Raw genomic sequence first — 25,731 nt, 5'->3', positions numbered from 1 at the left:
TCAGGAGGGACCATATCAGGTACCTCTCCCAGTCCTCTGCATTCTAAGTATCTTTCTCTGTCAAGAGAAGATGAAGATGTCTCTGCGGACAGTTCTGCTTTCCCAAACTTTTGGCCAGGATTGTGAAGTCACTACAGCTTGATGTGAGACCCTTCTTAGACAACTGATTCTAAAGAAGCAACACTTGACTGGAATTACATCCATGTTCCCAGGTTATGGCTTGAAGGCATATGATACAGCCACCTTGCTGAAGCTAAGCAGGTCTTGGTCTGGTTAATGCATAGATAGGAAATCATATCTATGCTGCTTTAATTCCATGATGAAAAAAGAGTGGACTATAAATGTACTAAATAAATAAAAATCCCTGGAACTATATGTTGAGCAGGGGGTTGGACTTGATGGCCTTATAGGCCCCTTCCAATTCTACTAGTCTATGATTCTATGTTCCTCACTTTTTCAAGCTTACTTCAAAGATAGTCTTCACAGAGAATATCTTCTAAAAGTAAGTAGTCTTACTCCTTCTTTAGCAAGTTTTCCTGGCTTCCAAAATATGTTCTACTGTCCTTCCTCAGATTACACACTCCAGTCACCATCTTGATATCTAAAGTACTCCTTCCGCCAGAACTGACAAGTTACAGATTGACTGGCATGACAGAAGGCAACTTTCCACAGCAGTTTCGACACCTCCTCCATGGCCCTAATAGCTTCCTCCATTGTTGGTGGCTGTGAGAGCTGCTTATCTGGGTTAATGATGTCATAGAGAGGGACTTCTTGAGTAAGGTGTCTTGGAACATATTCAAGAAAGGTCACTTTCCATAGGCTTCTTCTCAGATCCATCACTTAACATCCTTCAGCTAGAAGTCAGGTCCTTGGCCTCCAGTATTGTCGCCAGAAAAAAACCTTGATTGTGAATGCCTTAAAGTGATAAGACTGCCCCTTCTCTATTTATTTATTTTTTGCACCAGTTGCAAGGTCTACACATCTTAGTCAATACTGACACCATCGTAGGCAAAATCTACATGAACAGGCAGGGAGGCATACGTTGAAGTCACTCCTGAAAGAAGTGGTCCTCCTCATGGGTGGAAAATCACCTTCAGTTTAAGAGGGCAAAACACCCTACATTCAAGCAGATTAGATTTGATTAAGCAGAGTGAACTCTGAATCCAGATGTGTACAACAACTGAGGCTAAAATTTGGGGAGCCAATTTTGGACTTTTTGTGTCAGCCTTCAACATGAAACGATCCTAATTACTCCAAGGTGGACACTGCATCCTTGGTTCTCAGTATCTGAGCTATGGAAACTATCCATGACTTTATCCGTGACTGCCACTTTATCCACTAAGTCATCCCTATTGGTCAATATCAAGTCAAGGATTGCCGATCCTCTAGTTCCTTCCTCCACTTTCTGTAGGAGGAAGTTATTACCCGCACATGTCAGGAATTTCTTGGAAGGGGCGCTTTTGGCAGTATTTATCTCCCAACAGATATCGGGGTAATTGAAGTCCCCCATCACTACTGATTTTGAAGACTATGTTCCTAGTAGCTGATACCTCAATGTAGAGTGTTAAAATCTGGAGTGCTGTCTTTGGAAAAGGAATTGTGTATTTTCCACCAGGACAAAGAGGTGCCCATATGTATCTGTTGTTCATACCCACAATCAGTTCTTCTTTCCTCAAGGCACTGGATTTAGTCTCCTGCCTATATCCAGCCTAAAGAGAATGGTATATGTTTGCTGTGTACTTAAGCTCTAAATATCAAAGTTTTCGTTGGCACAGGTGGGTCTTTTTCAAGAACTGATTCTAGGTTAAAGGGTGAACAAGGCTTCATTGGCTGAGGGAATCCTGGCACAGTCTTGAGGGCAGGGGATACTTGGGAGGAGGCTCCACTGGACGAGTTCTGCCTTTGGATGATTTCTCCAAACGGCCCTGCTCCTAAGGGTAGGGAGACATTCCATAAGTTGACCAGGAGATTCCTGTTTGGGGATGTGCTACTTTTCATCATCCCTTCACTGCTTGTCATGTTCCCCGCAAAATGAGAAATAGACTTACCTGTGAATTTCTGTTCTTCTCTTCTTTTTTTTCAATTAATACTTTATTTATTTTCCACAAAAAACAGACACATAAGGAAAGGTACCAAAAAAACCTGCTACAAACTATACAAACTACTTCACCACACATACATCTACTAAAATAAACATAATACGTAAGGAAGGAGGGGCGTTCAGGCTGCCCTCCATATGCTTCTCTTTTGGGGAGGGGGTGATTTAGGCCTGAGGAAGGAAAGATACTGAGCTCCAAAGAGTTCCGTCCTCCCCTCCCTTGTTTCTTGGCTCATTTGATCTGGTCATTTTTTCACTCCTCTCCCCCCCCCCCCCCTTGCCAAGTTTTCAGACTGTAGCAGTTAAATCTGCACTTCATGTTTTTGGACATTTTTTTACCTACTAATGTTCACCGTAGTGTCTGGAGTTTATGGAATGAGGCCCTTCCTCCAGTGGTTGGAGGCTTGACTTCCCAACCCCAGAGGTGGGGCCTTTCTCCTATGCCAGCTGCTCTCCTTCCCTTGAAGAATGGAAATTCACAGGTAAGTACAGAATGTCTGTCTGTTTCTAGGTTTTTCTTTCTCGGTGTTATCTATAAAGTGTTCTTTTCCTCCCCCTTCGCCCACATGACATTCTTAACCTGTCCATTTCTCTTCCCAACTGATCTGGCAGACTTGGAATTACTCACAGTGTGTCCTGATTCTCCCCCATAGGAACTTCCATGCTTCTTCTTATGTCAGCTCAGCAGCTCCTGACTTTCTGGCCTCTCCTTCACCCTGGTGAATACCCTATTCTTTTCTCCTTTAGAACTTTCACCTCATTGATTACCATCTGGCAGCATTTATCATAGTGATGCTAGCACGGAGGCTGGTATGGGCCCTCATCTCTGAGGTAATATTTTTCATGGTTATCTCATCCAGATTAATAATCCAGTTCCTAAAGCGGTTTTACATGAACTAGAGAGAGTCTTTTTGTTGCAGTGTATGAAAATAGGCATGTTCTTTTTTTGCCTGCCCACCTTGGTCAAATGTGCGCTCAGTGTGGATGGAGTTAAGGTTATTGCTGCCATACCAGCTGTGAAAAACAGCAGTAGGAAGGTAGGGTTTGTTAAGGACAAACAAAAACGGCTGATGGGCTCAACACTATTGCACTACAGCAGCACAATAGGCAGCGATAAAGTGAATACTACTTAATTTCAGGCAAGGCTAACAATATCAATGAAGGCAGCGATTTAAAAGTGTTAATAAAGAGAGAAGTTGTAGGGTTTACAGACCAAGAAGTATGGTGGAACTCATTGATGGGGTTGAGTTTAGGATCTTTTTAAGATGTGCCTGGTGACACTCCATGTGAACTAGATACTGGGTTGAACGGGACATCCATCACAGCTGCAGCACTGAAGTCCAATTTCAGTTTGGGGTTATATAGTGCCCATTGACATGTACATATGAGAGTTTGGTTGAAAAGTTGAGAGCAATGACTTTCCAAAATGTTGCTTTTCATAAGGGTGTGCAAGTACACACATCTGAATTCATGGATTGTGCGCTGAATGTGGAGTGGTATAGATTGGACCCTTCTAATCCTTCCCTGGAGACTTGCTGCTGCTGCTGCTTCCCTTCCCCAAATTAACCTAGCAACAGGGAACACCAGTAAGGTGTAGGTGCAGCCATGAACACGTGCAGCAGCCTCAGGCCACTGGCATCTGATGGTAATTTCCATGGTTCCCAGTGTCCCAAGTTGGGATTTACGAGAACTACTTTTCCCGTGTGTCTTGCAGCTCTGAAGGCCGACACATATACCCTATTTATTCGATTCTAAGACACACTTTTTTCCCCATATAAACATCTCTAAAAATGGGGTGCATCTTAGAATCACGGGTGTGTCTTGGGGGTTTTTTTTTCTGTTGGTGGTACTGAAATTAGTGTGCGTCTTACAATCAATGATGGCGTCTTACAATCGAAGAAATACGGTATTCATGGCAGCATTTAGGGTAGGAGTTGGCAGCATGTGGCCCTCCAGATATTTTGGACTACAATCCCCATCAGCAGTAGCCAACGTAGCCAAAAGTGGGATGATGGGAGTTGTAGGCCTAAACATTTGGAGGGCCCCAAGTTGCCTGCCCTGATCTAGGGCCTTACTACTGCATAAGTTTGGGAAAGGGAAGTAGTTGACTCGGGGGCCCCGAACCAGAGCACAATTTCAGATTGGGCCCAGAGTTTGGAGCGGTCTACATCCAGTGATAAATGAATCCCAGAGGACAGATATCCAGCATTACACTTAAATACACATACCAAATTTTGGGATCCTGTCATATCACTATTTTCCACTACTTATTGCACTATTTTTAAGGATATAGCACATTCCTTGCAGAACAGAACCAAACAAAATAGGTTACTTCTCACTGGGATGCCATTTTTCTCAGTCTCTCACCTGTCTGTGAGAGAACACAAACAAGTAACATTGTTAATAATGGAAAGATGGTTTTGTATCTTCTTTATAATAAAACAAAAATACCAGGAGTATTATAAACGTCATAAATTTCATTAGACATACTTGCTTCAGTAGATCATCATCATCATCATTATTGTTATTATTAGATAGGGGTGTGCACGGACCGGATCGGCCCGCTCCGCGCCGCTCCGCCTATACTCCGCTCCTCTTCGCCGCGGAGCTCCAGCTCCGAATCGGAGCTCCGCAGTGGAGGGGAGTGGTGCCAGGTAAGGCCGGGAGAGGAGGGCGGGGGGGGGGGGGGTTACCGGACCCTGCCGCCATCGCCGCCCGTGCGGTGACGGCGGCAGAGCCCGGTAAGGGACCAAGGGGGAGGGGGGCCTTACCTGCCTCCGTCCGCAGTCCGTCGGCTTCTTCAATTGAGCCCGCGGTTCAGCCAGGAAGTCTGGGCCGCAAGTGCGGCCTAGACTTCCTGGTTGAACCGCGGGCTCAATTGAAGAAGCCGATGGACCGCAGACGGAGGCAGGTAAGGGAGAGGAGTTGGGGTTTACCGGGCCCTGCCGCTGTCGCCGCATGGGCGACAGCGGCAGCGCCCAGTAAACCCCACTTACCTTTCCGGCGGAGCTCCGGATCGAGGCGAAGGATCCGCCTTCACCTTCATCCTCTTCGCCACGCTCCGCCGGCCTCCCAATCCTCTTTGCCTCCGCCTTAAGGGGAGGCGAAGCACCCCGCTCCGCTTCTAATTCGCCGGTCCGATTAGAAGCGGAGCACATCCATATTATTAGACTCTAATCCAGGAATGGGCTGCTTGGGTCCCTTAGCCTAATTTAAAAATCTCTTGCCATGCAGTCAATTCAAACCTCTGGCGAGAACTTCTGGCAAGAGGACAGAAACAGAGAAAGAGAGAAAAGGGGGTGGCAGAACAAGAGAGAAAAGAGTGGTCAAAAGAAAAAAGGGGTGTCCCACCCAATTTTGGCCCTGCCCACCACTGGCTTTGCCCCTGCTTACCAACAACATGCACCCAACCCAGGTTACCCAAAAGGGTATACAGCCCTCAATTGTAAAACAGTTGCCCACCCCTGCTATTATCATTCATTACTGAATTGTTCGGCCCAGTGAAGAAATAGAATAAAAACTCTTGGTTTGAGACCAGAATGATCCCCTGTGAAGTTGGCAGATCAAGCTGTTCCTGGCACAACATCCTGGGAAGATCTTGTGTGATATGGGAGGAAAGGCTGTGGAGCTGATGTTTCTCTTGGTTTGAATTTACAGGCCTCTCAGGTGGGCACTACATCAGTGATTCACTCTATGGCACTGATTCTGGCCCGCCTGGTGCTGCTCACCCTGTGTGGATGGGTGCTCTGCTGGACTCTGGTCAACCTCTTCCGTGGCCATTCTGTCCTCAATCTCCTCTTTCTTGGCTACCCGTAAGTATCATTCCTTTTTATCCTGAATGTAATAGGGAAGGGGCAAAGAGAAACCTAGGCCCGTTCTACCCCTAAAGATTATCCCAGGAAAATGGGGGGGATCGTCCCTGCCTGCTCCCGGGAATCCCTGTGTGTCATTTACATGCACAGGGATGATCACGGGACGACCCCGGGGGAAAAGACAGATGTAGAAATAGCCCCAGTTGATCACTACAGAAGGGCAAAGAATTTACTGGTTCAAAGCCATTGCAGGTCTTTGTGGGGGAAATGGCTAGGAGGAGAAAATTGCTTGTCTGTTTTTCCCAATGTGTGCGCTGTACACTAGAACGCTTGTCGTTATATAGGTTACCCAATCCAACAACTTGATATAAGAGTAAATATCACGGTTGGTTACAGAAGGGATAAGTACAGGAGCCATCTGAAAGGCAGGGGAAACTCCACAGCTCTGCTTGACGCTCAGGAACTACCCAGCTCTTTTATCTGGACTCACTTCTCTGCCCTGAGTGTTAAGCAGGCATTGTCACAGAAGTAACATAAAGGAAACAATCAAGGTAGAAAATTAGTGACCCTGGAGTAGTAAACACAGATCTCTGAGCTAGGAAGCTCCTGCTAGGCGTTCATGAATGGGATGCATCCCAGGCTACAATCTCACCCTGGTGTTTTCCCCTTCTCTGTAGGTTTGGTGTCTATGTGCCCCTGTGCTGCTTCCATCAAGATAGCAGAACGCAGCCACTTCCCACAGACTGTGGCTACTTGGTCCAAGACCAGCTGGTAGATGCTGGTGCCTCAGGAGTGGGCAGCCTTGTCAAGCCGAAGGACTTCGTCTCCCTCCTGAGAGAGTGTTTGAAAGAACAGTTCAACAACTCTGTGCCCATCCCCACACACAGCTGCCCCCTGTCCCCGGACCTCATTCGTAACGAGGTGGAGTGCCTGAAAGCAGACTTCAACCGCCGAATCAAGGAAGTTCTATTCAATTCCCTCTTCAGTGCCTACTACGTGGCGTTCCTGCCACTGTGCTTTGTGAAGGTAGCTGTTGTCTGACTCCTTCACTGCTATTGCTGCTGCTGCCGCTGCCACCGTCTCCTAAGTGTTGCCTGTGGATTGTTGACACAGTGGATTCCTGGTTAATTCCCCGTTTCTCTGTCTCCCCTTTGGCAGCCTGGATGGTGGAGCGTAGCTGCATCTGGAGTGCACTAGTACCACTCCTGGTTGGTGGATAGGTATTGCCGTACCTGTAGTGCCCCCTGTGGTTTCCCCACTCGTTTTCCCATCCCAACTACTAACCACCCTGCCCTCTTTCCCAGAAAACTATAGCACCACTGTGTTTTTGTGATATAAGTGAGCACTTGACGCCCATTTCAAATTCTGATTTGACACTGACTGCGGCGATGGTACTACAGCTGTGGATTAATATGGCTAGAGAACAGGGGCAGCTTTGAAACCCAAATCAACTCACAAGAGACCTTAGAAGTGATCTAGATCACTGAAGTTGTACCATGCTGGTGTCTAAATTTTGAGATCTAGTATTTCCACAGCCAATCCAGTTTCTCTCTGTTCCTGAGTAATAAGCTCTCTTGGGCCCATTATGTGCTAGTACCCATGAGTGTACATATATTCCAGAGAGCTCAGTGACATATATATTATTATATGCTGCATAAAGCAATGTGCAAACATGCCATGTAGTATATAAACCCTTGCCGCGGAGGAAGAATTCTGAGTATCCCCAGTCTTACTGGCCTTGCAGTTCAAAGCACTGCTTGGATCTGTGGCTGTAGAGCGCCCTCCCGTTGCTTTGGAAATCTTTGGAGAACTGTCATTAACTCCCTTTCTGGTTTCTTACAGAGCACCCAGTACTATGACATGCGCTGGTCCTGTGAACACCTCATCATGGTGTGGATCAATGCTTTTGTCATGCTCACCACACAGCTGCTTCCTCCCAAGTATTGTGACTCACTACACAGATCAGCTGCCCACTTGGGCAAATGGCAGAAGCTGGAACATGGTTCATACAGTAATGCCCCCCAGCACATGTGAGTGTGAACTCCAATGATGATGAAGATGATTTTACTTTGGTCAGGGGTTGTGGGATGAAATTAGGACATCTTAAGCTATCGTATTTATATGCTCTCCATACTTGGGCTTCTTGGACACAACGCTCTTCTATGCACGTCAGTATTCATTAATGATTGTATTTATGCCCTATTTGCCTTTAATAGGAAACACCATTAGTAGGATTTATTTTGGGTTGGCTTATCTGACACTGTCTTCGCAAAGCTCGTTGTCTTACTGACGGGGGGAGGGGGTTCTCCTTTCTGTTGGTGGAGGGCAATGTTTGGTTGTTGAGCATATGTCTATCTTCTTTATTCCTGGCTGAAATGACTTGTACAAAGACCCTTCATACATGTTTTCAAATAATCATTTCTTCTACTACAGATGCAGTATGTATCTGTAGATAAGGTTCTGCATACTTTGGGGGCTCCCCAGGAATGCAGGAAAAAGGGCCCCAAGTATTTTGGTAAGCCTTGGTAGCCAAGCCAAAATGGCTGGATGACAAGATCCTGTTTATCCCCTTTGGGACAATCCTAGACATGTATACTCTGATGTAAGTCCCAGTGTCTTCATTTCAGCTTAGTCCCAGGTAACTGCAACCATATGTACTTACTTTGGAGTAAGTCCCATTAAACTCAGTGGGATGTACTTCTGAGACATGCATAGGATTGGGCTACTAGTCCCTGACCTTGCACTTCAGTTCTGTGCAAAATCAGGGACTCCCCCCAACTTTTGAGCACGTTTTGAAGATTGTCAGTGGTGGAATGTGACAGTTATTTATATCCCATCATTCAAAATAGAAATTCTTCTAAGGCTGTTTACAAGTAACATCAAATTACATTTTTTTTTAAAAAAAGCCCACAAACAGTATTGGCACAACACATAATAAGCTGTTGGGAGCTGGTGGGAGATGGCCTTGAGGAAGGAGGGAGGCAGCTGAACGGGAGCAGGCTAGTTGCTGGCAAATGGCCTTGTAGGTGGGAGCAGGGTCCAGCTGGAGCAATCCACGTGTCCCCTTCGCCTGCATTCCTCTTGAGTCTTTTTGAATACAACAGGAGATTGGAATGTTAAGAACCCAGTTATACAGAAGATTGGCAATATGGTTTAAATGATCGACTTATATCCATGTCAATATCCATGCTGCCTCGTGTATTCTGTATATAGGTGAGGTATAAACTAACTAACTAAATAAATAATACTTTAGGCTGTTTAAAGCTTCAGTCTTAAACCTGCTTTCCAGGAAGCAAGCTCCACTTCAGTGAATGGCATTTGCTTGGAAATTAACATACTTCGAATTGGTTAGTTAAGGGCCGTACCAAACGTATGGCAAAGGCTTCTAGGCGCAAGCAATTAATGGATAATAGCTTGATTAATGTTTCTTAAATGGTTAAAAATAGTATCATCAATCCCTGTTGAATATATGGTAACCTAATTAAGCAGTTGATAGCTAGAGATATTTTCCAGCTTTTATCAGCTCCACTGAGAATAATAGTGTATACAAAATGGAATCAAGTAAAATAGAAATATACTTATTCTGAACGAGGTGTTATTAGTTGAGCTGCAGCATCTCCTTCCCGTTTTTCAATTTTCATCAATTACCAGCTTGCAGGTGAAATGTACCAAGATTGAAAAAAAACCCATCCCCATCATCTGTAGAAGTTCCCAGCCAGCCTTCCCTCCCCGTAACTTTGTACTGACAGCAATTGCAGAGGAATGCTCATCCAGGGGCCTGCAGCACCTGAGTTCCAGCCAAGAAAGGTCACAAGCACCCATATATTGCCAGTTGTATGGCTAGATCCCTGAGCATATCCAAGTGCAAGAATATGAAAGCCATGCGGGCTCAGGGTGTTATGCCTCCTAACTTCCTATCATCATCATCATCATCATCATCATCATCTATTTATTTCTTACCCGCCTCTCCCTTTGGATCGAGGCGGGGAACAACATTAGAACAGGAATCAATACATCTTAAAAATTCATGATTTAACATTGATCTGGATAGGCCTGCCGGAAAAGGCTAGTCTTTAAAGCTGCCTTAAAATCACACAGAGAGTTAATTTTACGAATCTCCTCCGGCAGGCCATTCCGCAATCTGGGGGCGACAGAAGAAAAGGTCCTCTGGGAAACTGATGTCAGCCTAGTTTTAGCTGAGTGTGCGGGGCGGACTATATGGGAGAAGGCGATCCCGCAGGTAACCTGGACCTAAAGCATTTAGGGCTTTAAAGGTAATGACCAACACTTTGTACTTTGCCCAGAAACTAATTGGCAGCCAGAAAGAAACTATCTGACAAAATAAGTTCTCCTGTCTCTGCCCTGTACAGAGAAGTGATGCCAAACAGGCCTTCTAACAGAATGAGCTCCCTTTGTTTTAAAAGTTGATCCCAAGTGGAAATTACATTGGCAGTGTCTTTACTAAGTACAGGCTGAGAAGAATGGGCCCCTCCTGTCTAAAAGAGGAGTCTCTGCTGCCTACTGGGCCATTCATTCCCCTGCCCCAAGATGAGGGGCGGCGGGTGCAGCCAGCAGGAGAGAGCCGTGCCTGCCTCAGTTCTGCTCGTAGGCCAGGCTTGCCCCTGGTCTAGCATCCCTGTTTCTGTGTTCACCCAACCCAGTGGAATGCTCCACAAGATTCCCTTTCTCCTTCAACCCTCTTAATACTAAATTCTTATTTTTTAACAATTTTGTATTGTAATTTTCAACAAAACAAAATTAAAAATGCGAGTATAACTGCATACTTTAAAAACCTCGGTTTAAAATATTACAACATTCTAAAAAGGGAGGAAATTACAGTGAAATTACATTTCAGTCAAGACAGAACAAATACCAAATATAAGTCTATTCGTGAATGACGTCTATATAACGTTCTTTCAAATGTTGCTTGTCTTCAAACCATTGCATTACAGTTGACTAGCAAAAAAGCCCATCATACGACAGGTGTAGAGGAGCAGTCTGGTGAGGAGGTTCGTGGGTTTTGGCCCCTCTGCTAGGCCGGGAGCTCCTGGCAGTGATCTTTCTTGGAACTTCCATAGAAGGCCGCAGTTCCGAGAAATGTCGCTAGAAGCCGCCAGAGGGCAAAACCTAGAAGTGGCCTGGAGGCGCCCTCTGGCTTTCTATCTTGGAACTTCCCTAGATGGCAGTTATTTTTCTTGGAACTTCCATAGAAGGCCCTGTGAGTTCAGAATTTTTAAACATGCAAATAGGAGAGAATGCAGAGGCAGCGGATTGGCCTATAAGTGCAAATAGGAGAGAACATGCAAATAGGAGACAAGGCAGAGGCAGTGGATTGGCCTACTGGTTGGAGATGTCATTGTGAGGCACTGCCTCTGCCTTCTCTCCTATTTGCATAAGTGGCTTGGAGGAGGCCTCTGGGCTTTTAGATAGATAGATAGATAGATATGAGCTTTTATCTTTCCAATGTACCTGTGTTTTAGCAGTCAAGAGGGCACAAAAAATCCATTTACGCTGACCATGTGTTACATTCCAAGAAGTAGGTACATAATTTAACAGAATAGGTACAACAGAAAATGTTAAAGAGCTTTCCAATACAAAGTTTATCTGTCTGATGACTTCCTCCCAAAAGGTGGCAACTATTGGGTATTTCCATAATATTTAAACAAAAGAAACATGAACTCTATTAGTCGAGTTAGACAAACCTTTGTTAAGGAGTAATTCCTGAGTAACTGGAATTCCATTGATATATCAGATTCCGACACCAAATCAGTAGTCCATTGATTAGACAAAATAAGACATTCTAATTTCCTGTTCCATTCCTGCTGAAGACCTTGTGTATCATATCTATTCAATGATAATAAGTATTTAGAAGCATGAATCATGGGGTGATATATTTAATGTTTCCAATAGCAAAGGAGACTCCAAGGCAGTAAGAGCCGCAGGGCTGAATCTAGACTCTTCACAAATGTTGGCAATCGCAAGTACTGCCATTCAGCTGTAGCAGGCAATTCAAATTTATTTTGCTAATAGCAAAAACTGATAATCAACACCCGATACTGATCCAGGGTGAAAATCATTCTGTCTGTCTAGGACTTTCCAATTTTTAAATCTGGATTTCCCCATAAAGCAATTTAGTACATTACATATTACATTACATAGATGTAAAATTACATAGATGTAAGCATTTTGATTAATTCCCATAGAAGCTCCAATGAGCGAGCGTGGAAGGCTGCCATGTCGATCACAATGTCCATCAGCAACAAGAACCAATGAACTGGAGGGGGAAAAGAAGGGGGTGAGGTGAGGTGGGTGGACGCAATAGCAGCAGGAGAGCAAACAACGGTATAACTACGATCGTGAAAGGGAGGAGCGCTTGCAACGCTTATGAAACGGAGGTAAAAAATGCAGCAGCAAACTGGGGGGGGGGGGGGGGATAGTTGTGATGGAGCCCAGAAATCCACTCTTCCCTTTTTTCCCATTAGTTTTTAAGGTGCCACTAGACTCAAAGTCTCTGAGGTGCCAAATAACATTCAGTTAGTGGATTATACGTTTTTTTCTTCACCTCGAGGATATAGTGTAAAGATTAATCATATCCCATATACATCCCCATATTTCTATAAAAAGTTATTTTTTAGGCTCTTCCCCCGTCTGTATATGCGCCCTGACCTACATCTCTCCTCAAATACAGCAAAGTTGTATAGATTTTACAGAATAGATGTTTCTGTTTCTTCATAACTACCCCTTCATACTGGCTGCATTCAGACAACATGATAGTCAACAGTGGGATAGTAATCAACTCAACAGTTGTTTATCTAGGGGGCATTCCCCACACAACATGATGATAATCTGCCATGGTGTGGATTAGGATCAGCGTTGAGTTGACTATTAGGCCACGCTGAGTTGACTCACTCATCCCCCTCCCTCTCTCCCCCCTCAGTCCTCCTGCTAGTATCCCATCAGCCATTGCTGTCAAAAATCTATCCTGGCAGCTGGACTAGAGCAGCAGCCACCGCTTCAACTGCTCTTGCCTTGTGACTCTGTGGCTAATAAAATAGCCATTGGTGGCCGAGGAAATAACCAATGGTACCATCCTTAGAACACAATAACCAATAGTGGTTCAAATAGCCAACTCTGTACAGCATTGGTTATTTCAGCCAAACAGCTAACCGTTGGTTTTAAAAATTCCCTCCACACAACACAATAACCCATGGTGGGTTAAATAACTGACCACTGACTATTTAAACTACCACGGGTTATCATGTCTGAATCCAGTAAGTGTGTAAATTGGAGCCTGACATCTTAACCTATTGGACAAAAAAATAATAACCTGGAGATAGTCTAATACTGGAAGTCTAAATTTCCCCATTTTTCTTGTAGCTGAGTAAATGGACTAACGCCATATAGAACACAACTTGAAAATAAACCCAAAGACCCATTTTTGTTAAAATCAGAATCAAACAATACCAAGGCTAAGGAAGATCTGTTGACATAGATAAGAACTTTTATACTTATCCCAAACTTTCCAGAGCTGAAATGACACTACTACTCCCTGCAAACAGCCCTCTATCCTTGAGGACATATCCAGAGTAAAGCATTCATGGACAGTTCAGAAAATGCTTTTTCCACTGTACCTACAGCAAGCTTTGAAAAATCATGGCTATATGTGTTAATCTTATAAATACAATTTTGCCTAAAAATATAAGCATACATTGGAAATGGCTAATCCTCCATCTTTTTATTTTTATATATGGTGTCAAGGTTAATTCTAAATTGTTATTTTCTCATAGCAATCACAGACTGTTCCCTATAGTTACAATGGGCCCATTCAGAAGACACCTTAAACCATGGCTCCAACCATGGTGGTTAAGCCAGAAAGCCAGGCCACGTTCAGAAGGCATCGTAAACCACGGCTTTAACCATGGTGAATAAGGCTTTTTGCTTTATACACTATGGTTAAAGTCGTGGTTTAAGGTGTCTTCTGAATGGGGCCATTGATTTATTGCTGTTTGATTCCTTTGTTAGTACAGGTAATGGAAAAGAAAAATACTATCCACAGTTTCTCTCCTGGGGGTTTGGGTAATTAAGCCCTAAAGAAGGCTCCACTCTCTGTTACCATTAGTTGATAGGTCATGATTTATACCATCTGAGAATTGCAGCCGTTAGGTCTTATTCTTCACTATTCTTAAGTAATTATTCAAATTATGGAATTGCCAGAGCCTCATACTTGCAGACATTACAATATTACAATTGCAGAACAGCGTTCATGCTTGCTTACTTTAATTCATCAAAATTCCACTCAAATGACTTTGTCCTTGCTAGTAGAGCGGCTTAGCAAAAACATCATGCACATTGTGATACAAGTGTGAAATTTGGTATGGTGGCATTTATGACCATGTAGATTAAAATGAGATATAGAGGCATCTTGGGAAATCATTGTAATGGCTGCCATCTTGGAAAATGGCAGCCAAAATCCAGTTTTTGCACAACTGTATTATTTGTAAACTCACAGAAAAGATGTCTCAGTACAAAATTAAAGAGCATAAAATTTGCTACAAAAAGTCATTAACAATCTTTTCATAGGAGCAACCCTCGTCGATATAGAAAGGTTTTATTCCTACCCATTTGTCTGAGAAGTCAACAAGATGCACTATCTCACCCTCATTCCAATCTTGCACTTTGTGTTGCAAGCCTGAAACTTTCAGAGGTCACATTTTACACATTTTTCAACATCATCAAAGTAAGGGAAAACTGATCCTCCACAGATGCAAACAGGTGGAATTTTGCATTGGTGGACTATCAGGACAATGGCTTAAGGGGAAAAAAAATCCTAAAAAATCAAGGGATGAACCGATCTGATTCAAGCTTGGCATACCCAAAGCCCTAATTAAATGCGCTCAGGGTTCTGCATTTCATCTGTTTCTTTAAAAATAAGGGAGCTGTGGGCAAGGAGGGGGGTAGGGTTGGAGCAGTAAAAGTATGTTACGCCAGCTCAGCCCCTTGGTTTGAAAGACATGGAGGAGAACTGCCCCACCCTCCTCTTTCATCAGCAAGCTCTCCTTTACAACATATGCCCCCAACAAAGGAAAAAACAAGAGGACAGCACTACATGGAGGCTTCAGGGTGCATTAAATTCACTTGAGGAAAAGGAAAGGACAGGAGGAAGGGGAGGCACTCTGCGCATGGCCAGAAACAGACCTGACAAAGGGGGGGCGAAGTGCCGGCCCAGCCCTTCAGTACAAGCTCCTAATGGAGTACTTGGTGGGTGAGAAGTGCAGGCCAGGGCAGTCCCTGCAGGATTGGTGAGAGCTGGGCGCATCCACTTACAGACACTTACCTCCCCTCCTTGGCGATGGTGCTCCTGGATGCTCTGTCAAGGAGCAGCATCGGCAACGAGAAGAGGTCTCAGAGGACGTGGGCACCAACGGGCCACCAAAGGCATGCTGGGAGGTGTATTATTGGCATGTAGAGTGGCTGCTTTAAAATAAAGCATGGGTGAGCAAACGATGTCACTATCTCAGTCCCAACTCAGCCCCCACTTTCCTGACCTCTTGCTGTCTTTGTTCTCCTTCTAACTGACTTTCCCCAACCGCCACTCACCTCGCCCACCATTCCATTCTAGCCTCAGCTGTCAGTCATTCCTCCATCCACTCTTCTGTTTCAATAGTAAAGTCAGGCTTTTACATAAAAATCATAAACTTTATTCAGTAATTCATGTATTTCTCTCTTGGAATGTTGTGGTTTAGTTATAACAGGGAGAAAAAACACAGCATAAAAAATCTCATCAAAAAAGGCCTTGGAAAATATATTTTTTTACAAAAATTTCACTTGGCACTTAAAAGCCATTAATGCCTGGGAAAAAGAAATCCATAACCAGGATGCCACAACTAAGATGGCCTGCTCTCCAGTTGCCTTCCACCATACCTCAGGTGGTGTTCAAAGATTAGCACATTATTCAGGGACCTAGGCTTATGCCTACAACTCCCAGCATGCCTTCGGCGGGAGGGAAGACTTATCAGGCTTTGGCAGCCATCATCTGGAAGTGGCTCGCCATCCTGGGCCTGAAGGGAGAGTGCCTTGGGTTGGCTGCCTCGGTTACTAGGCACCATCGGGTGCAGAAGGGAAGGAGGTCACAGCTCTGGGCAAAAGGCATGCTGGGAGTTGTGGTTTTTGTTTTCTGTGGGGATAAGGAAAATCACGGCAGTCCTGGCCAGGCATTAAGGGTGAGAGAGAGAGAGAGAGAGAAAGACAGAAAGAGAGAGAAAAGAAACTAATTGATTTAAATTTATTTCACAGGCCTAGGATGGGCCTACTTTGCAGGGCTGTCATGAGGGTAAGAGAGGAAAAAAATAATTCAATTGGTTTCACTCACAAGCCTGCTACTTTAAGATGATTACCTGCAGACATGTGTCTTAGGAGGCCCAAGCAAAGCTGGGTAGAAACATGAAATTTGGCACACTGATAGGTCTGGCTGTACAATGTACCAGAAAAATCTAAAAACATGAAATTTTGGATTTTCAATATTTTTAAAGAATTTAATAAAAAATCAGGCTTATGCCTACAACTCCCAGCATGCCTTGGGTGAAACTCCAAAGAGTCTTCTCTTGCCACCAAACTATGATTCATGGTCATGACCTGTACAAATCGCTATTATTCCTTCAGGACAAATGTAGATACTATATTGTAAATTATGCTAATAAAGTATTCTGTGTTCTGGCTGCTTTCCTTTTTCCATAATAATAGCTTCAGAGCACATGCATGCAACAGTTCCCCGCGGCCACTGAGATCTGCTTCCCTACTACATGTTGTTCTGATATCTGGGCAATGCTGGAGATATTTTGAAAACATATTCTTAGATTTCCATCTTTTTTTAGCTGGTAGAAAAAGTGTTGTGTGTCCTGATTGTTTTTGAAGTTTAGACAGCTGCTCCGACCAAGGCATGATGGGAGGGTGTAGGCATTGGAGGTAAAACAAAAAAATGTGGTTCATCACGAAGCTCTAATTTAAAATACAGTTCTTATTAACACAATTTTCTATTTATTCTAACAAAACAATTTACTAACTCAACCAAACTAAAAAAAACCCAACCAACCTAAAGATGAATAAGTTACAGAGAAATTTATTATTTATCAAATAAATGTTCTAAACATTATTCACAGACCTGAGCAACACTGGGCCTTATCAGGCAGTCTTATCTAATTCAGGATTTACAGTCCCATTTAAGGCTCCTGCTATTATCTCATCAGTTGCTGTCTGAACTATATTTTTTAAAAAATTCCTAGATATCTGATTTGAATGTGCCTGAACTTGAGCAACTGTGTCGTTTAATGTGAAATACTCCTCCAGCTTTGCTTTCTGATGCTCACTAAAGCGTTTTTCGTTTCCCACAGCTGGTCTGAGAATACCATATGGCCACCTGGGGTGCTGGTGCGGCACAACCGGTGCCTGTACAGAGCAGTCGGGACTTACAATGTAGCGGTGCCTTCAGACGTCTCCCATGCCCGCTTTTATGTAAGTATCATGCATTAATGTGGGGGCTTTGGGGACCTGGGGCTTCAGTGCCTCTCCCCTAGGGCAAATTATGGCTATTTAGTTCATGGAATATATTACACTTCTCTTGACTCAATTTCATCCTCAGAACAAAATAAAAACACAACACACACCCTGTTAATTTCCTGGTGACACAATTCCTCTGCTGTTCTTTAAGCTGAGCTACCAATATTCATAGAATGATAGAGTTGGAAGGCGCCTATAAGGCCGTCGAGTCCAACCCCCTGCTCAATGCAGGAACCTGACACGGCTGTCCAGCTGCCTCTTGAACGGCTCTAGTGTGGGGGAGCCCACAACCTCCCTGGGTCATTGGCTCCATTGACGTACTGCTCTAACAGTCAGGAAGTTAGAGCAGATGCTTCAAAGATGCTTCAGCTAATAAGTACTTGAATGCAAGGAATGACTTTTGTTCTAGACATGTTTTGGGTGAAAGTTTTAAGCTGCCTTCATTCTTGAGATTATTATTATTATTATTATTTATTTATATAGCACCATCAATGTACATGGTGCTGTACAGAGTAAAACAGTAAATAGCAGGACCCTGCCGCATAGGCTTACAATCTAATAAAATCATAGTAAAACAATAAGGAGGGGAAGAGAATGCAAACAGGTACAGGTAGGGTAAGCAGGCACAGGGTAGGGTAAAACTAACAGTAGAAAGTAACAGTAGAAGTCTGCACAACATCAAGTTTTAAAAGCTTTAGGAAAAAGAAAAGTTTTTAGTTGAGCTTTAAAAGCTGCGGTTGAACTTGTAGTTCTCAAATGTTCTGGTAGAGCGTTCCAGGCGTAATGCGCAGCAGAAGAGAATGGACGAAGCCGAGCAAGGGAAGTAGAGGCCCTTGGGCAGGCGAGAAACATGGCATCAGAGGAGCGAAGAGCACGAGCGGGGCAATAGTGTGAGATGAGAGAGGAGAGATAGGAAGGAGCTAGACCGTGAAAAGCTTTGAAGGTTAACAGGAGAAGTTTATATTGGAGATGAAATAAAGCAGACAAGAGGTTAATTTAAAATTCAAACACCACTACTCTATGAAAGCACTCTTCGTTTATCCTGTTAATGTTCTGGATTTGTATTCTCGCAGTTCAAGTGGGCACATGGGAAACCTCTCTAGAATAGCCGGACTGGTTCAGTAGGCTGAAGCAGCTGGCAGAACTTAGAACTTCTTGTTTTGAACTGGCAGTATGTTATTCTGTCATTGCGCCCCATGAGTGTGGATTCTGGTATGGGACACAAATTTTTAAAGTTTTCTTAAAAGGAGATTGGGTGGATCTAGGCTTTTGGGTTGTGCTGGTGTTAGATCAATGTTCTTTTCACCCAAGGACGAGATCCAAACAGCCCTTAAGCACGACTCCACCATTCCAGCAACAGAGGGTTCAAAAGCGCTTTATTGATTAGAATAAGGCAGATAGAGTTAATAGGACCCTGAAAGAGAGACCCTAGCAAAAATTAAATTAGAAATTTCCTTGAAATGGGTGGATGTATTTCCAATTGCATTGTTAAAGTCAGAAAAAGTCTTAAATTGTTTTCTTTTGAACTAATGTTTGGCTTTTCCTCTGTTTTTAGTGGAGGAACAAGAAAGAATTAAATAGGAATCGGGAAATGTTTATTCCAAGAATATGTAATTGCCCTGCACTGGCTCAGATAAATCTATGGGCAAGGCTCTTATTCTGCAATTGGCCTGCCTCATTCACAACATTACATGGGTGGGATGAGGGCACGCTTCCCACGTTTTCTCACTTCTTACACCTTTCTTATCAAAGAAAATCCATTTAGGAGGGAAACGTGAAATAGCTGCACCATGCCTTTTGGTTGGTAGCGCTTGGAGCCCTCTGCCTGTAAGCACCCTTGATCCCAAGTATGTGTGCAGGGGGCTGCAGTCGGAGCGAGCGCAAACTTAGGGAGGGGGAGGGAGGAGGTGCTGTTGGCTAGCCAAGGGCCCTTTTTGGTTGACCACTTAGTCTGAACATTTGAGTTGTTTCCATTAAATGTCTCCAAAGTAACTGGCTTCAGTTGCAATTGTTTAGCCTTGATTCCTCCAAAGTTCAGTTTTTTATGAAACAGCCCACAGCTTGTTTGCCATTTAAACCCAGTTTCTTTCCTCCCGCAGTTCCTTTTTCACCGTCCATTACGGCTCCTCAACTTGCTGATTCTCATCGAAGGCAGTGTTGTTTGCTATCAGCTGTACTCCCTGCTTCGTTCAGAAAAGTGGAACCACACACTCTCCATGGCCCTGATCCTCTTCTGCAACTACTATGTCTTATTTAAACTCCTACGGGACCGGATAGTATTGGGAAAGGCATACTCTTATCCTCTTAACAGCTATGGGTTAAAAGCCCATTAATCAATCGATCTGAGGAAGGGAAGGATATTTTCATACAGTTCTATTTTTTTTCCTTGCAACTGTTTATAAATATTTAAAAAATATTTTATATTTTGTATACTACTGTTTTTTGTGGGTAGGGAAGGGCCAAGTGATTAAATGTCGCTTTATAAACAAGGTGTTATTTTATATAAAGAAATCGTTGTGTATATACTGTATATCAACATATATCCATGTGAAGTGAGAGTATTGTATGTGTGGTCACTCCCATCTACTTTGCACGCACAAGCTTATCATCCCAGCCACGGCCTGTTTTATCTGCCTGCGTACTTGATATCCAGACATGCCTCAAAGCAAGAGAATGTGATGTAATCAGCATCGCCTTTTGTGACCGGCAAGATCACTTAATTTTGCTCACTTTAGTTGCTGCAGTCTTACACTACATGTCCTGTTTAGTTTGCACAGGATCCATTCTGTACGTGTTTTGTGGAGTGTCAGAGGCATCTTCTGCCCTATTGTTGGCTCATTGATGGAGTGAGATTTTTTTCCCCATTTGAAAAAGTATGCAATAACATCTGCTGAAATTTAAGTATTTTTTGCTGGTATGAAATACTTTTGAGTATTTCTCTTTGTTCAGGGTACAATCCGTGAGCAGAGCACACACAAAAAGAGGGTATTAGCGTATTTTCCAGTAACTTTTGTACAACTAAATTTGCAAACAGTTCAAGAAAAAAATAAAAAACCCTTTCTGACAGTACAACTCAAAAGTCGCTATGTAGCGGACTCTGTGGGTTGAATTCATAGAAATCTGAAGTTATTTTAATCTGATTCAGATTTCTCTGACATCCCTACCAAAGGGGCATGACTTTGAGTAGACTAATGGTAGGAAAGGAAAGGGCTAAGAACCACACACACCCCGACCCCCTAGTGCTCTTCCAATTCTCAATTGTAGCCTCAAAGACTGATCTGGATTTTAACAAACTAAGGAGGGGGAGGGGAGGGAGCAGAACAGAATATTAAAATAGAGCTGCTGTTTTACTCAATTTAAATCTATTGCTTTATTATTTTTACTTTTGTAGATGACAGCTTTTACGCTACTTATAATCTTGCCTATGCTTTGAGACTTGGACCCTGACCTCTTGTTTAGTACAGTAGCAGAGCTGGTTGTGCATAAGTAGGTTGTTTGGTTTGCAAACGGTGAGGTGTATATTTCAGGGGATAACTGATGGGGTGCATTGCATTGCTGTGGGCAGAGGTAGACGGTGGGTTTCACCCTCACTATAAGAATCTACAAGTTCAACACCTGCGTTTACTTCGCACATGAATAGATACCCTATGTGAGAAATTAAAGGATGGAGTCGAGATGTGAGTGGTAATTTAAACCTAGTCTTTCTTCCTGGGGCCTGCAGTACCCTATAGCAGCTGTGTTCCAGCTGATATCCTCTTCATTTTGTCCTATAGAACCTAGTCAGAACAGGAATGATTGCAAATGGCTTCCGTTTATAGCTCTTTCCCACCCAAATCCTGGGCTGTTTCTTAGTTACAGCAGATTGTGGCAAAATTATAAGTAGCATAAAAACTGTCATTAGATATACAGAAGTAAAAATAATATAGCAATAGAATCAAATTGACTAAAACAGCAGCAAAAATTGATGCTGTGGAGAGGTTTGAGAATTTCATCCAAGGAAATGCAAGATCTCGATATCTGTGGGTCAAACCTGTCCCAATAACCTCAAGGCATTTGGCAATAGTGACTGGCTTCTTTTAAACTGTAACAGGGCAGCAGTTTAGGCATAGGTTGCAACACATCCCTATTTTGACATTTTTTGCAAGTCTAAACAGAAAGTTGTAGATGAACCATACTAGGAAACTGCACAGCTCTAGAACCACATTGAATTCAGGTGCCCAAAACAGGGAGGCTTTTACTGCAATCCAGGCTCTGAATGAGATCCACAGTCACTTGGATTCAGCTATGCTATAATGTCAGGTGTGTTCATAGCATTCACTGAGCCAGAGGGAGGTTATTTATTATAAATTCAAGCTGAGATTTACAGATTTAGCCAAACGTGAACACTTTCTCCCAATTCTTGGCTTATATACATCAGTCACCATGTACAGAGCATCCCACCTCCAGATTGCGGAACATGATCTGGTTTCGAAGCTGTTGCTATTAATTATAGCTGAAGGCAAATCTCTATACCTTGTAACTTGCACCAAAATAACTACTGGCCACCATCGGTGTATGTTTTGCTACCAAGGGCTTTAAAGCACCAACTCTACAGTCCAAAGGAGGCACATTAGTGGTGCGCCTTGGGGCCTGCATTCGGCTTTGTGGTTCACCCATTGCACAAGCCCTGCCTCTGTGCTGTTCACGTGGGTATTCTGATGACTGCGAAAGGAGAACACTCCATGGTAGGAGCAGAACTGGGTTGAAAGGCAACACAATACCTGCAACATTATTCTGGAGAAATTCCTTGTGCTTTCAGTACCTGGTTATATTAATTCTGAAATAAGTTATTTCGAGTGTAACATTTGTTGCTTGTTATAGCTTCATATAGAGGACCTCAATACATCCAAACCATTTAGGAAGTTATAGTAAGAAGATGCAAAGATTTCTTTATCTCATAACAAAACAACATGCTTTCATCTCATCATCACATCTTATGCCAGCAGCTCTCAAAATTAAGCCAATGCACCTTATCAATTTCATTAAGCTTAAATAAAAAAGTAACTTTCGAAGTGAGAAGTTAAACTTTCCACCTCTGAAAACAAGAGAGGCAAAATGACATTTGGCAATCCTGGGTGTTTTCCCAGGTATAGTTTTCAGCTGTGCTTTTGCGATATCTCATCTGGAGCATTATGAGTTCCGAGAAATTCTTTGGGCTCTGCCACATAAGCAATGTGAATTACAAGAAAAATAATTCCAACAGCTGAAACCCAAATGCAATATCCTGTTAACAGAAGCGGGAGGCCTGTTATTTAGTCTGTAACATTGAGAACAGAATGCAATGATACACAAAAGTAACATAATTCGGAGGTCTCAAAGACTTTTTGTTTGTTACGGGGGCAAACAAAAGGGCCTTCAGGCATCTCCGCAGAGAATATCTGCTTGGGTCGTTCAGACTATTAAATTAGCCTATGAACTTGCTGGCCTCCCATTGGAGGGTAGAGTACAGTCCCACTCTACGAGAGAAGTGGCCACTTTTACGGCTTTTGAAAGAGGAATTGCCTTACCAGACCTCTGCAAAGTGGCTACCTGGTCAACACCTCTGACCTTCGCCAGTCACTATCGCCTGGACATCAGCGCACGTAGAGACTGTGCTTTTGGGCATGCCGTTTTATCGGCAATACTTTGAATTTTCATCCATCACCTGACACCACCCACCTCCAGTAAGTCAGCTTGTTAATCGCCCATATGTGTGATGCACAGAGGCCACGAAGAAGAAAGACAGGTTGCTTACCTGTAACTGTAGTTCTTTGAGTGGTCATCTGTGCAGTCACACAACCCTCTCACCGTCCCCACTACGGTGTCATTTTTTGATTACCTGGTGGTCAGCAACCTCTGTATGTGTAGCCTAGATGTATGACCGGTACAACAACTTCAACCAAAACTTAAATGATCATACCTTATTTATGTTATTGCTCCATATATATTTTGAAAATCCCAAAGCACTTTTTTATGGGGACCAGTTTGGGGGAGGGGGCATGAATAAGATCCACTATGAGCAGAAAGAGGCTGTTTTGTGCCTCAAGCCATCCAGACTTCAAATTGAAAGAACAACCGTTTGGTTCATATTGGATTGAACCTAGAGTCCCACAGTAGGCTGTATTATCCAAGAATGTCATAATAAATGGCTGGTTTTGCTGTTGTGCTACGAAGTTGCTCCAGCTTCAAGCCAATCCGGAACAGCAGGGATTCATCCCACCACTTTGCCATGATCTGTGAAGGAGTGATACAGCAGGTCACCGTGTGAGAAGGAATGCTGGGAGAAGTCACTAAGATACACCTGGGGAGGGGAGTCCCTGTCAGTTCATTTGTGCTATAGCTAAACCAAGTGCTGGAAAGAAGGGTCTTAAGAAGGCATCAGAGTGAAAGGAAAGGGGAGTGCAGGAGAATTGGCCAAACTTGAGGTAAAGTCAAGTTTGGGCTAATTAGGGCAGAGCCGGCTAAAAATTCTGTAGCATTACCATTCTAGAAACCTGCTCCTATCTACATGCTATGAATGCCATACATGTTCGAATAATGTGTAAACAACCTCTACAGAACATGGGCACTTCCCCACTTGCCTCCCCTGAAAATCCACACCCTTTCAAGAAGGGCCTGCATGACTCAGAACAATCACCAGAAACCAGTCAGCAAATTTGCCTCAATGTTCCTTCCATGACCTGCCACTGCTGCCGTGCCCTGCCGTACAGAGCTGTGAGGTAAAGAAATGGGACATTTGAGAGCCTGTCATCAGTACTGCCATGGCCTGTATTAATGGCATTAGCATTTGATGTCTGGCCTACTAACACATCTCATACTTGTTTCCTTCCTTGAATTGCAACACATCAATGGATTCCTTGGAAAGAAGCCAGAAGAATATGTCTGCATGGGTTTCGGTAGGGTGTTGTAGAAATGTAAAATAGCCAGATAACACGTCCCTATCACAACCAAAAACACAACACCCGTCGAGTGCCATGTGATTACTGGCCAGAGGGGGCGCACTGTCTCCTATTGGTCATCGCATCTGAGACGGGCGTCAAGCAAGTGAAGAAGACAAGATGCCACTATAGGCAGATTAATTAGGGAGCCGTGCGGAGTTCACCTTCTTCACAATAATTCTTGCTTACAGCATACAGCGGGTCATGAGAAAAGAACAAAGCTTGTGTGGACCATCTGGGCCACACCAGCAAGAGAGGGTCATATTTACCTGAATGCTGATGGGAAGCCCTGAAGCAGTGTATCCAACTGGCACCACTAGTGCTGGAATGCCCGTCAAATTGGCCATCTGCATGTATCTGCAAGGATCAGTGGAGATGGAGGAGATGTCAGTTGGGTTCCTGACTGCCAGGAAACTCCTGGAGAGGAACAGTGACCTCGCAGCAGCCAACATCAGGTGTTAGGATTCCAAGAGTCAAGCAGCCAAAGAAATTATTGATACGGAAAGAATTCTCCCAACTTTAAAAAGGCAACTCGACCAAACCAAATCACAGCTGTCATGTATTCAGCAGCCACAGCCTATTTTAGCAGATTTGTCTTTGGAAGGTGGGTGTGGGTGTGGGCCCTGGACCAGTGCTCTCTTGATGTTTTGGACTGCAACTTCCATAATCCATGTCAATTGTCTATTAGTAAAAGAAACGTCGGCTGAGGTTTATGGGAACTGTAGTTCAAAACATCTGGAGGGCACCATGTTGCCTTCCCCTGCCCTAGAAGATGGTCCTCATCCATCCACTTCCCATACCTGCCCCTTTGCTTTGAACTGCACACAATATTGTTCTCACCTCATGCTCCGGAGAGTTGTCTGAACATCACTACATCCAGTCAGGAGATCAGAGCCCTGGATTCTTGGAGCACAACAAGCAGTTCCTTGTCCAAGAGAAAAAACAGGTAATGATTTAAAAAGTTACTTGGTTTTCTATTAATTTATACAGGCTCTTTGACCCTCACCAAATCCAGAACTTCCCAGTCAAGCCTGAAAAATTGTTTCCAGGTAAAAACAATTACATTTTTCCCTTATAAGAGTAGAATTTTAGCTGGGCTGGCTTTGGAAGCCAAAATGAACTGAAAGATGTTTAAAAGATGATATACACAGAAGTTTGGTAAATTGAATCTTAAGGAATACCAGTTAATCCAGCCTTCCTCAACCTGGGGCGCTCCAGATGTGTTGGACTACAGCTGGCTGGGGCATTCTGGGAGATGCAGTCCAACACATCTGGAGCGCCCCAGGTTGAGGAAGGCTGACGGTTAGACAAG

The 25,731-nt window shown here is 43.6% G+C and overlaps 2 protein-coding genes across 2 annotated transcripts in view; one reads left to right on the top strand and one right to left on the bottom strand.

Annotated features, from left to right (window-relative positions):
- The window catches only part of TMEM39A (transmembrane protein 39A), a 28,394-nt gene extending 8,375 nt beyond the window's left edge, over nucleotides 1-20,019 (top strand). Inside the window, exons 4-9 of the mRNA XM_063118991.1 lie at nucleotides 2,846-2,929; nucleotides 5,756-5,910; nucleotides 6,588-6,936; nucleotides 7,753-7,940; nucleotides 17,298-17,418; nucleotides 19,563-20,019. Coding sequence (XP_062975061.1) covers nucleotides 2,846-2,929; nucleotides 5,756-5,910; nucleotides 6,588-6,936; nucleotides 7,753-7,940; nucleotides 17,298-17,418; nucleotides 19,563-19,796 — 1,131 coding nt within the window. The 3' untranslated portion in view covers nucleotides 19,797-20,019. The remainder of the gene's footprint in view (nucleotides 1-2,845; nucleotides 2,930-5,755; nucleotides 5,911-6,587; nucleotides 6,937-7,752; nucleotides 7,941-17,297; nucleotides 17,419-19,562) is intronic.
- Nucleotides 20,020-20,194: 175 nt separating this feature from the next.
- Nucleotides 20,195-25,731, bottom strand: part of LOC134397005 (uncharacterized) — a 42,218-nt gene continuing 36,681 nt past the window's right edge. The window contains exons 18-20 of the mRNA XM_063123614.1: nucleotides 25,260-25,344; nucleotides 24,689-24,776; nucleotides 20,195-23,715 (exon numbers count right to left, since the gene is read on the bottom strand). Coding sequence (XP_062979684.1) covers nucleotides 23,605-23,715; nucleotides 24,689-24,776; nucleotides 25,260-25,344 — 284 coding nt within the window. The 3' untranslated portion in view covers nucleotides 20,195-23,604. The remainder of the gene's footprint in view (nucleotides 23,716-24,688; nucleotides 24,777-25,259; nucleotides 25,345-25,731) is intronic.

The sequence above is a fragment of the Elgaria multicarinata genome, chromosome 3 (genome assembly GCF_023053635.1).
Source record: "Elgaria multicarinata webbii isolate HBS135686 ecotype San Diego chromosome 3, rElgMul1.1.pri, whole genome shotgun sequence".
Classification (NCBI taxonomy): domain Eukaryota; kingdom Metazoa; phylum Chordata; class Lepidosauria; order Squamata; family Anguidae; genus Elgaria; species Elgaria multicarinata.
This window is presented reverse-complemented; position numbering and strand designations above follow the sequence as displayed.